Here is a 13,155-nt window from a genome sequence, read left to right on the forward strand (position 1 = left end):
AATGTTCATTTACAAATGAATGGGTGACACCACAGTGAGGGGGCACCTGCCCAGATAACATCTTTAAAAAGCTGAGGCACAACAAAACCTAGTTGTTGTAAGTGGTTTAAATTTTCCTTACAAATCCAATTCTTTGTGCTGCTTAATTTTGAGGAAGTGACTTGCAGAGGTGGGGGTAGAAGTGTTACTGGATATGTTCCTTGCTAGAGGAGACCTAAAGAAAGAAAATAGCCACAACTGTAAAGAATAATTGTTGGTAGTTTATTTACAACAAAATGCAAGGAAAAAATACAATATTAAAAATAATAAATAACTTGGAAAAATCAGAAACTAAATGATATGAGTGAGAAATATGACAATCAAATTCTCCTGCTGAGCCTTGCATTATTTAACATGCAGAGCGTTTCAAAACTTGGTCCTTCTTTGATGGTGGTGGTGTATTGACTAATGCAGCCACCATAGCTCTAAATAAAACAAATGATTTACTGGGCATTGAATCTCAGGTGGAATTACCACAGAAATGAAATAAACCAATGAAGCCTGTTTCAGTGACAGCACAAAACTACTGGAGATTGTAATTCAGTGATCATGCTGTTCCTATAAAGAAAACATTGTTAGACTTATTTAGCAATTTCAAGTTACACATATAAACCCAAGACCAAACAATGGAAACAGAAAAGCTCCTATTGACAAGATCATGAATTCTCTCTTACTGCACTCACTAATTCATAAAAGCATATACATTTGCCTTGTTTCAAAGGATAGCAGGTTGAAGTTACAGTGCAGCAAGCTTCAAAGCAGTTTTAGCAAAATACAGCGGTCTGGTTACAAACTGAAACTCAAGGAACAAATATTTCCATTTCAAAACCTCTACAGTAGCAATTAATGCAAACTGGCTACTAGATGTCACAAAATCACCTTCCAGAATAATAAAAAAAATCTAAAGAATAAGGTCAAATAGTTTCTTTCCATAGGGTTTATCCAGTCATTTACAAAATTAACCATTACATTCATAAGAAATCCTCATCAGTAGGTGCTTCAGGAATGTGCTGCTCCTCTTAGCCTTCATGGATATCTCCCTTTTCTTAGATCTACCCCTCTAAAGACAGGAATGAATTGTCAGTTATTTTGTAATGATTGTTCCATATGAAATACATAAAAATAAAGCTGGGAGGAGGTTTTAACAGAAACTCAAACAAACTCATCTTGTTATTTGCTCCAAACTGCATTCTCCTTGGTGAAGAACTCCCCTCAAGCCCTAGCAGAGCTGCATCATGTAAGTCTTCAGTCACTGTGGTGGAGAACAGGAACAGGCTATTGTGCCTATTCAGCTTTGCCCCAGCGCTCCATACTCTAATGATGGACTCACTAAACAACCACATAATTTACTTTCACAAAAGAAGTGATGAACACTTGCAAAATGCTATTTTTCTCCTAATAAACATGCTTGAAAAGACAACAGAAAACATTGTGAAAGAATTAGTAACGAAAACCATCCCTTTGCCCCAAGATATACACTTTAGTATTCAGACCTTCCTTTTTTGCTTAGTTTTGTGTGGGTTTGAGTGTTTGCTGGGAATATTCTAGAAAAAGTTGTCCTACCTTAAGAGAGAAAGAAAGAAAGAACAACCAAATAGAAAAGGATATTCAAAGATCCTATCGACCAAACAGGTCATGGCTGGTGGGGAAAGCAAAGCAGAACACAACAGAGGGTACTTACACAGGCAGTGAAAAGCCTGGGATGTTTCTTATCCAGGGCAACAGAACATTACAGATCCTTTTATTTGCCTTCATTAGGAAGCCCCATGGAGGCAAAGTGGTTGATCATGATCCTCGTGGTGGCCAACTGTGAATTCAGGCTGTTGTGTCAGTGAACTCTCCTCAAGAGCAGCGTTGCAGGAACGGCTGCAGCAGCAGCACAGAGACATAGCACTGAGCATCCTGTCATTCTCCAACATCAGTGTCATGCAGCTCTTAAGATGTGTCCTATACAGGTATGTTCAGAATTTTCATACATGCCCTATCCCCAAACCAAATTAATATGATAATCAATGTACCCACAAGAGATTGGAAATCAATCTGTTAAACATGAGTAAAGGTATGATTGCTTTTGTCTAATCTTCTCTGTAAAACCCAAATGCCAAAACTTACATAGAAACATTTATCTAAGCACAAGGACATTATGGCTTTCTTTGACAAAGAAAAAAAATCACTGAAGGCCAGACTTTATGGTGGAGCAGACCTAAGCTATTTCTATATAGGTCAAATTCAGGAAATAAAACCTCAACCAAACAATGCTTGATGTTTTCAAAGGTTTCCCTTCTCTGCCAATGTTCCAATCTTGCTACTGAATAAATAATAATGAGATTAGACCACTTATAATCATGAATATATAATCTGTACACTCTTGAAGTTGAAATCATAAACTAATGTAGGAAAGTTTTGCTTGCATTATTACAGCAGCTTCTTTTCAAGCAAGAAAAGCATCACTCCTTAGTTTCCTAATCACACAGAATTAGTAGCTCTGAGAAGAAAAGTGAAGCAGAGCATTGACTGTAAGTAGGAGAATGCAGGAAGTCAGACCACAGCTAACCTATGAAGGGCTCCTGGATTTTGCTACCTATAGGATTTTAACTGTCAAACAAATATACACTTCTTGTCAGTGGAATTCTCCTGCTGCTAAAACTACCCTATAAATATCACACACTCAACAGAACTTTGTAGATCTACAGCCATTGAGAAGTTCAGTGCATTTAAGCCAGTCAAACCACTGCCTTGTGCTGAGAAGACAGCACAAAGGTCCTGCCTGGGTAAAAGGCCATCCCCAGCCAACACTCAGTGACAGTTCAGCTCTCTAGGACTCTCTTTTTTCTAACCCGTGTCCCATGTCATCAGTGGCACAAAGTATCACCCACTTTGATTGTATGATTCAGGCAATGGCTGTCATTCACTGGAATTGAACAGAGCCTTACTTAAATTCTGCTACAGCTAGCCAGAATGATGGGTACTGACAGCATTCATTAAACAGCAATTTGGATGCAAGGGACCAAAGTGCCCCAAATGGGGGCCAGGAGGGAAAGTCTCTCACTGAGCCTAGGAAGAGACCATTTATTTTTCTCCTCCTTCCACAGTCTTCTCCACTGGGAAACATCTTTTCTACATTTTAATTCCTGAGACTGAAGAGTGATTTCACACACAGACCAGGAAGGGCACTTCTGTTTCCTTAATGTCACCCTACACAGAACTGAGCAGCCCCACAACTCATTTGCTTTTCAAAGACTGATGTTCACCCCTTCCCCTAGATGATGACAAAGCCTGGGAATAGCTTTCTGTTGGCTGTTTAGGAAAGATGGTAGGCAGAAAAGAAAAAGGAGTCTCATGTTTTCTTTCCTTTACATTCAAGGTCTTAACAGCATAACTAACACTTATCTTCCAGTGAGGAAAAGACAGAATTCATTGGGTCTGCTTCTCAACTGGCTCAATTTAGCTGCTTTTCTGCAGTCTTACACATGGAACACAACTGATGAATGCCAAGAGGGGTTTAAGAGATCACAAAAGGACAGGCAGAGCTATTAAAATACATTATCTACAAGAAATAAGTGGTTTCTTTTACAAATTCTGTGCAAGATAGAAATAGTTCAATGGCCTCAAAGTCAGTAGAATTAATTACAACTGGGGCTTCAATACAGTGATATTTTAGGTTTGAAAAATTTTCTTTGTTAACTAGGCCCCAAATCCTGAGTCATATTAAGCAAAATATGAATCTCGAGTGATTGGTGTTGGTGTTCAAGTACAATGAATTACAGGTCAAAGGTTTATGAATACACCAAAGCCTGAGAGCAGGAAGGATTTTAAAATCAGCTATAAAAGAAGAAAATGGGAGGGTTTTTTTCCTGTTAACCCTGCATTCGAGTTGGCACTAATTTGCCACAGAAGTCCTTGGCAGCTTTACTAAATACCTACTCCTAATTGTAAATGCTATGACCTAGATGAGGATTTGCAGGTATAATACTGCTACAGGAAGATTTCTTTTAGTTTACAGCGTTCCCCTCAGACTATGTCACTGTATGTCAGGATGATGCACCAGATGGCTTGAAACACTACTTTAGGAATATATAGACTACGTTCTCTTGCATGCACTTCTCCGAAGGTTTTAAGGATCAAGTCTGAGGAAAGAAGTAATCTTTCCACACCAGAAAGATTATTTTAAGCAAAAAAAAGAAACAACAAACCACCATGACCTTTGTAGAAACTGAGTTACATCACTCTTGCTGCGGTAGACATGGCTTATCAGAAGGAAACATGCTGGGTGAATTTAAAGGGTTTTTTTCGCTGGGTCTGGAAGAGTGAGAGTTTCTGGAGCAGACTTTTTCCGAGGCCGCTCTCTGGAAACTGTTAGGAATTCAGGAGCATCTGTGGAGAGAGGAGTTGATGGAGCACTAGATGGAGCACTGCGGGTTGAAGAAGGCATGGAAGTGTTAGAGATAGATATTGCAGGTGGGAAAATCCCAATCTTCTTGTTGGTGGCTTCCTGAGTTGCTCTTTCAAACTCTCGGACTTCATCCATTGTCATGTCTTCAACAAGAAGGAAAGAAATACAAAGATATATTAGAATAATCTCAAATGATTGTTTCATTAACTCAGTTAAATTACTGCCATCCAAATTGTCATCAGGGAATGACTGCTTATCATGCATATAATTACATGATTCTCCACATGAATGCCTTCCTACGGTGACACACTGATCGAAGCACAATCAGTGGCAAAAGTAAAGGAAACAAAGTTAAGTGCATTCATCACATACTAATGGTTCTTCTTCTACCTGGGTCTGAACTGAATAAAGATTGCTACTTCTGTAATTGCTGCAAAACTCAAGCTATTTCACAGGCAGTTAGAGAATACGTTTAGATACACAGTCAGCAAGTAGAATTTTTCTGAACTTCCAATAAAATAAAACTGATCAGGGTTTTGTTCTTTTCATTTAAATGATGAGCATGAATGGGTAAAGGGTTGTCATCAGGGTGTTCATCTGCTGTACTTCCCAAGGGATGAAAACTTCTCTCTCCTCCCATGCACAGCTTACACTGACTTCCCGCTGCATGCATATAACTGAGGCTTGTTTGCTTTTCTACTAACAAAGCCTAAAGAATTCCCTCTCACTTGATAAGGCCAAAACATGCTTGCCAACTTTTCCATCCAGAATCTGTACTTAAACATATATGGCCAACTAACAAATCCACTGCTTAACGCCCTGCAAGATAGAGGCAAGATGAGATGCGAGGTTAAAGCCACTTTGCGAGGAGAAGTCTTGTCACACAGGTGACAAAGGTGTCACAGTGCTGTGGAAACCCACAAGAGGGCAGAGCGCTCCCAGCATGGATGGGCTCTGAGCTGAACCCTGCAAAACTTCGGGAAAATCCCAAATGAATGACATCTGCTACAAATCTGAAACCTGCTGCTTCACATCCACCCTGCCTGCAAGGTGTCCCCTGAGCCAACTGAAATTAAATTGAGGGTTTTCACTGAACATCATATTAAATTTGTTCATTTGAAGTATTTCGTTAAACCATTTAATAGATTTTTTTTCTTGTTTTTTTGAGCCCCAAAAGCTCCAAAACCCAGAAATAACCCCATTAGCATTTTAATCAGTTAAAAGTTCTCCCCCTTTTGGGTGTCTAAGCCACGGGCCTGGCAATGGTGCTTACCATATACATGCCAAAATTCTATACTTTCCATACATCAACACTTTAATATTAGCCAGCTGCATGCATCTGTAGCCTTGGCTGCAAATGTTATGTAGAAGCAGCTTAATGTTGCATTATACGATCATATCCAACCAATAAAAGCATGTGTACTGCCAGCTGCCTTCTCTTTTCCCTGCAGACAACATTCCAGAGACCTTTCCAGCCTACGTTGCCAGTTATTAGGAGGGAGAATGGAGCTATTTTCAAATCTGAGGTAAGTGGTGGAAATAAACAGATGGTCTTAGAGTATCTGTACCTACTTGTGTTGGAGATAGATTTCAACCTGTTTGCCTGATTTACATTTTGTTTCACATCCTGTACCAATGTGTGTAGTGCTTCTGAACTCAAAGGGTTTTAAAGCACCCTCACATCAAAGGGAGCCCATCCATTCATTTCAGCTGTTTTCGATCCAGGACTTCTGTACAATCTGAAGTAAAAGCTGTCTTGGATAAATGAACGAGGTCAGGAAAATTTCTCAGTTTACCTGCCATTTAAATGAAGACTGATGAAAGTCTTGTTAAGTGGCAGCCTGCAAGACTGTTCACTGTAAATTCAGACATGAAATACTGTCCCTTCAGCTGACGTTTGCTTTTTAGCTTATACTTGCTCTAAATTTCCTTCTGTTCTGACATACAGTCAAGGAAAACAAGCCTCTACCATGAGCTAAGAGGGCTCAGACTTTCTTTTCATTAATGACAAACTCTGTTCTGACCTCAATGGCAAGTTTTCCACATGGGAACTAAGGATGAACGTCAGACTTCATTCAAAGCCAAATCCTGAAGCGTAGAGCCAAAGGCAGAACTGATTCTCAATTTACTGCTCAGCTGAGGAGTTAACTTGAGGTTCACAGAGCTGCAGCATTACAAACACAAAAATTACCTTCCCGGTTTTCACTTGGACAACATTTTCTCCAGCTGGTGAGCATTTTTACTGAGCAAAAACAAATGAAAGACTTTAAGACCTTCAGGCCTTTCTCCACACTTGTAACATGAGTAAAACCATCACTGAGTTCTACAGCGCAGTTAGTAGAAATGAAGGAATAATAACATTTCAAAAGCAAGTATCACTCATATCACTTATTTTTCCTATTTGTAAGAGTAATAATTTCTGATCCTAGGCCTCTGCTTGAGGTGCCCAAATTATGAACTTCAATACTTAATGAATTTTCCAGAATCTGTATCAAAGAACCTACACAGAAACCTGCCCTTCTCCACAAACTGCTGTTACATACTGCTGAAAAAGATCTCACCTTAATCAATGACAACATTAAAAGTAGTTTGACAACAGTGAAAAATTCATTAGGTTTTTTTTTCCCTAGTGAAGCAAATAATTTTATCAGTTTCATAGAAATTTTCCACTCCCCATGTTCCTGGCTTTTTGACTGAAGCAATCTGAACTCCTGCATTTTATAACTATTCAAATAGTAGAAAATAAAACTTGTATTTAACTTCCTCTTCGTGCATCCAACGGGAATTTAAGAATTGTGTTTTCCTGGAAATCCATTTCATGGAGAAAGTTTCTCTTCCTACTGAAGCAAAACCTCCCCCAGATTCCATTGACTGGTCAGCAAGATCAGCCGGTTGCTCTTCTCTGATCTGTGCGGGTGTATTAGCTGAGGATGGGCAATATGTTTTAAAAACAGACATACTCTTGCTTTGGCATGGCTCTCTATTTCATCCACAGTAGATGAATGTTGGTTGCAAACTTTAATGTTGGTTTTTTCATGCATATTTTTCTCGTATTCTCGAACATCATCCATAGTCATATCTGTAAAAAGTTCAAAATTGTTGGCATTTTCCATTGATTCAGTGCAAACTTCATTTTTTTTCTTAAGGAGAAGGTTCTAGGAACAGTCTTTCAGCAGAAGCCAAAAACGGATTAAAAAAAAAAGAGCATGGAGCAACTAGCTTTATGAAAATTGACTCATAAAGGTAGTTATATCAGCCAAGGAAGGTAAAAGAAGGTTAAGTCAAAGGGAGTCAGAGAACAGGAAGGAGTGGAAACTGTTTAGGAGTATCCATGTAACACAAAGTAGGCAGAAAGTATTGATGTGCAGGCCCTGGCAAAGGCCAAGATCTTCTAAAAAGATTTTAGAAGATCCCTTGGAATAAAGGATAGGGACAGAAATATTGTAAATATTTACTTACCTTTCCAGGCACCTTCAAAAAATTTTCTGTTATTTTTGCATAGTACATCTCATAACCAGCAAACATTCTTACAGTTACAGCACACATCAGCTTAGATTCCAGAAACTAACAGTTATACAGGTAAGTGAATGAATAGTGAATATGTGAACAGTTTTGTAGTCTCAAGCAATTGAATAAACTATAAGAATTAGAAATACTCTACAAATCAGGCTGAAGAATCAGGGGCAGGATCATTTCTCACTGTCTAGGCACGCCTGGCGTTGTCAAAGTAGCACATAACCTGTTAGGTGCCTGCTATGTAACTCCAGGCAAGCATTACAGGTTTTAGAAGATTTATCATAAACCACAATTCCAGTAAACCTATGAAGAAACCAGTTCATTGACTTGTGACATCACTCTGATGACTATTCCCATGCTTTCAATAAATCTACCTGAGAGTAAGGTGTAAGTGAACATGAAGGCTGTAAGGATTTTGGTCTGTTCTTTACAACAGTTTGATAACTTCAGAGCTTCATGAAAATAGCCATCAACTTTTTACTCACAAAGCTTAATCGGCATTTTATTAGCATGATAAACTTGCAAATGTGCTCCCCTTTTGGTAATGTACATGGTGGTTTTGTTCTTGAGGCTGTAATTTTTCTCAAGTTTATTATGTGCCACTTGGATTTGTGAATTCTTCTATCACACCACTCCTTGTTATGTGCGATGAGGCTCTTGCTGCATTTTATGAGACAGCTTTTAAGCAAAGATATAACTTCAGCTGGTACATTAGTAGTGCAATGCAGTACTTTATCAGCAAAAATGAAATGCAGTCTAGAATTGTGATCAAAAGTAAACATAGAATAACACAAATTCCTACTCCTTTAGTCTTTTACTGTTATTTGGAATGAAAAACAAGCTCATGAGCCATGCTAAGCATGCACTTTGCCAAGCAGAGAACATGCTCTTCATTTGTAAATAATGCTGTGAAAAGAAATATTCTTAATAATAACACTAAGTACAGTTTAGTAAATTTAATGACATGACACATTCATACTTACAGTATCAGTAATCAGTCAGTAATATCCATAACATAACATGTCCTTTAAAATCTGATTTTATGACATGATAATTTGATTCTGCTTTACTATCATCATCTTCAAGTCTTTCTCAAACTTTTCTTTTAAAAGCTGATAACAGACACACTGATGACATACAGATGCTTTAAAAATTCTGTGTTTTTAAAACCTCTCCCTACGCACACAAACCACAAGAGTTGTTAAATTGAACTGGGTGGATACAACTTGGATCTCACTCATTTTGGATAATGAAATACTTTCTAGTCAGCAAGTCTTACCAAGTGCTATACTTCAGAGGAATGCAGTGGCAGAAGGGCTGCACATAGCACAGACTAAATTAACTTCCTGCACTTTCTATTATAAATCTTGCTATGTTCTTAAGCTTTTATTCATATCTTTTTTAGTGAGACCAGATTTTTTTAGGTTTTGCACTTAGCCTGACAATTAAGTTCCAAAAGTACACTACGTTATTTAGGAAAAAGACTCACCATTACAGAAATCCATGACATAATTGTGTATCACAACATTACATTTGGGGAAAGAGTATTTTTGTCAGGGTGCATTCAGATTTAAGATGGGAAAATCTGTGGTTAATGGTTTTGTGGCTAACGCGGTTCCATATGTTTAACTTCATGATTACTTACTTTTTATCATCAGTAACTCTGCTAAAGTACAGATGACTCTTTGCTTCCCGTTAACATTTCTTTATATCTTGCTAGACTCCAATGTAAAACTGTGCAGATTTCTGAAGACACTAGAGATGTGTGTGTTTGCATCAGCCCATGAAATGCCCAAAAGGGTGTTTCCTGAAGCTTAAGGAAGGTCTGAATAAACGTTGTAAATATATTCCCCAGTTGTACTGTATGTTACAAGAGTATCTTAGAAACAGTTCTGCAAGTATCCATGGTCATGGACACATCTTACTGAAAGTACATGTATAAGTACAAACCCTTTGAGCTTATTTTCTGCAGTGTAATTGGCTCTTTGATATTCAGATTACTCTCTATTATTGGAAGTGCCTGTTCCTACAGCTGGGGCATGGACTTAGCACAGTTTTTGCATGCAGCTGCTGCTGAACCAGACCCAGGAGGCTACATAACGTTTATATCCCTTTTTCAGAAAGGACTTCAAGCTCCATCTTTTCTTTACTGCAATCTACATTAACAGTTTAAAACTTTCCTAAAAAGCTGAAATTGTGTTGGATGAGGGCCTTAGCAGCTTGTGGCATGGAAATGACTGCAGGTTAATGCAGTCTTAATAAGAAGCTTTATTCAAACCTGCATGTGCTTCTCCATGTTGATGACTCTTGGTGGGGGCAGCTTCTACCTGCCTCCAACGCAGGGTGATGAGTCTGATGCCTGTCTGGTGAGCGATGTAACAGTGTCCCTGTGTGCTGCCTGCCTACCATACAGCCTACTTTTGTTAGAAAAACCTGCTGCGAATGAGCTCCCTATGTTCCACAGAAACTGCACATAGCTCTCTCTCTTTCACGAACAACTTATATTAGAATCTGATGATCCATGAAAGTAAATAGAAATCTTTTGTGAGCTGACATTAGCTTTGCATCAGGCCTTTTAAATGGGCTGGTTTTGGAGAATACTTACCGTACCACTCATCAACCCAGGCAAACGCCTGCCGGTGACCAATCAATAGTATATCTCTGACCACCTGTGGAACAAGGGAAATGTTAAATACCTCTGCAGCAACTACACAGAAAAGTGTTAGAGAAGTAGCACTTGTCTTTCAACATGATTGAAAGTGAAAAATACTCTGTCAGTTTTATGTCTAAGGAGACATGTCCTAGAGAGTCAGACATACTGTCTCTGAAGGGCTTGTGGCCCAACCTCTCACTTCAAGTGGATCTATTGCCAACACTGGATCACATCAGTGTGGCTGTGACCTGCACGGGAGACCATTTGGGAATGTGTTCAGCATTTATTAATCTTTGGACAATTAGACCTTCTGGAACTCTTCCTTTTTCCTTGTTAGTTTTTTAAACATGTTGATGAAACACATTTATCTGTGGATAAACAGAATAGTTCTAATACTCTGACAAATACTATCATTTGGCTGTTATGCCATTCATCCATTAGTTTTTTAGTAGACTGATTGGAAAACTTTCCCACTACCTTTTTGTAAGAAATTCTGCACATCACTGCTACATGTACTCACAAATACTTCAGCTCATACATTTACTACAGTATTGAAAATATTGATAGTTTTTCTCAGCCTTAGAACTCTGGCTCTGCTCCAGATCTTCCAGCCCCTGGAGAGAGTTCTGAATGCAGATTCAGCTGAGCTCCCCAGCTTCTACGCAGTCATAGTTACATTCCTGTACAGGGCAGTACTCAAGTTCTGCTTATGTGAAGGATAAGAAACAGCTTGTGTTTCACTGACCTTGTGTACAAATTGCTCTACTCTGGTTTGAAGCCCCCAGACTTCAAATTTCACAGTCACAAGCTTGTAGGAACACATGATGGGCTGATGTGTCTCTCTCCAGCCTTCTTTTAATTGGCCTCTCCCAGTCTTCTGTGACTTGAAATATTTAGGATCCTGCAAACCAAAGAAAACACACTGGGAAATGCAGGAGAGGAAGTCCTGTTTGTTAGTGTGTGAAAGTAAATGTTTTGATAAGACATAAAGTATTACAATGTGCTAATAAACATCATGAAAAAGTAACATGAAACTGACTTAAATAAGCACCAGGATACACTAAAATACAATGTCTTTTGTCCAGTGAATCGATGGCAGCATGTTCTTGGAGATGCTCTGACAATCCTATAATCTAGGGCATTTTCTGCTATAGGAAAATAGATTATTGCAAGTAATTACAATAGTAATTGCAAAGTAATTACGATTACAACTCCAAATGTTATTTATGGCCTTTGGAAAAGAACCAAACCCATGGCTTCTTCAGAGCTGCTTTCCCACTGCTCCCTCAGGATGACTTACTAGTACTGTCTACCCATGTCCATCTTGCTGAAACCATGTCCAGTTGGTCACACGGACCCTGATGTGACCCTCACAATGCCATTTTCAATGTTAAGTATCTTGTATATCCAGGTGGGCAGCTAAGTATGAAACTCCTCCAATTCAGCCACCCCTGGTTGCAACTGAGTTACAGACAGAACACTAAACAACTGAACTCTGTCTCTCTTTTAAGGAATGGAAAATCAAATAAATTGGTGTTGAAATTACAACAGCGAGACAAAAAAACCAAATTGACATTAGTTAATCTTTAAAATTTACTTTTTATCTGTACAAGATACAGTTTTATCTATCAAAGAGTAATTTTCCATATTGGTATAATTCCATTTCACTTTATGTCCAATCCTGATAATTAAATCTTGTAAATAGAAATAATTTACAATTAAGCATTGATTTTCAAAGCTTAAAAATAATGTTCTTCCAGTAAATTCATAGTGAAGTTCCTAAAATCTCTCTTCAAGAGTAAACACCCATAATTGCCTGGGCTGTCTTCCCCAACGCTGAGATCTGGGAAGATCTTTTGAATCCATTCTTTGTTATAAAAGCAAAACATTAAACATGTATTTACATATGTGCTTAAACTATGAATTAAATGGAAAACAATCAGGAGAAAAACTAACAAAAAATTGATACAACTATTCCGATCTTAATTTTCTTTCATTCATTGTGAGCTTACATATCATACAGCATTCCTTTTCTAATGTTCAGCTATCTCCTGACTCAGCTTCTGATTTTATCCATAAAGTGAAGCTCTGTCATTAAAGCCTCTCTACAAAGCTCTAATGAGGTGATAGTCTTGCTGCTCTGTGAAAGTCATTGCTTTTATTGCTGACATACTCTTTTCTAAATAGAAACTTGAAGCTTACAGCATAATAAGGTTCCAATGTTAAATCACGATGAGAAACAATTCAGTGTCATCATTTATCAGAGCAATATACCACTGTACATCACAGCTCATAGTCTCATGCTGTTGCCAATCTTCTCACTCAATACAACTTGACCTCAGATTGATCTAGATGTTTTCTGCTTGAATTCATCAATATAATAAAAAATAAGAAAAGCAAAAAAGGGAAGAACTAAGACATAATATTCAGCAAGATGTAAAATTCTAGTAGATTGTTCTATGAATAAAGAAATAACTACAGGAAATATGATTTCAAATATTCCTGCAAAATATTCCAGTGTTAAATAAGCACTTCTAGAAAGAAAAATAAAAAA

At 38.1% G+C, this 13,155-nt stretch overlaps 1 protein-coding gene across 2 annotated transcripts in view; it reads right to left on the minus strand.

The window, feature by feature from the left end:
* Positions 1–265: 265 nt before the first annotated feature.
* The window catches only part of PITPNC1 (phosphatidylinositol transfer protein cytoplasmic 1), an 81,911-nt gene continuing 69,021 nt past the window's right edge, over positions 266–13,155 (minus strand). The window contains exons 7-10 of one of the 2 annotated variants that reach the window (XM_080629053.1): positions 11,347–11,502; positions 10,554–10,617; positions 7,393–7,511; positions 4,437–4,575 (exon numbers count right to left, since the gene is read on the minus strand). In XM_080629053.1, coding sequence (XP_080485179.1) covers positions 4,570–4,575; positions 7,393–7,511; positions 10,554–10,617; positions 11,347–11,502 — 345 coding nt within the window. In that variant the 3' untranslated portion in view covers positions 4,437–4,569. Of the gene's footprint in view, positions 4,576–7,392; positions 7,512–10,553; positions 10,618–11,346; positions 11,503–13,155 lie in introns of both variants that reach the window. The other variant, XM_080629052.1, reaches the window with a different exon arrangement.

The sequence above is a fragment of the Psittacula echo genome (genome assembly GCF_963264785.1).
Source record: "Psittacula echo genome assembly, chromosome: 14".
Taxonomy (NCBI): Eukaryota; Metazoa; Chordata; class Aves; order Psittaciformes; family Psittacidae; genus Psittacula; species Psittacula echo.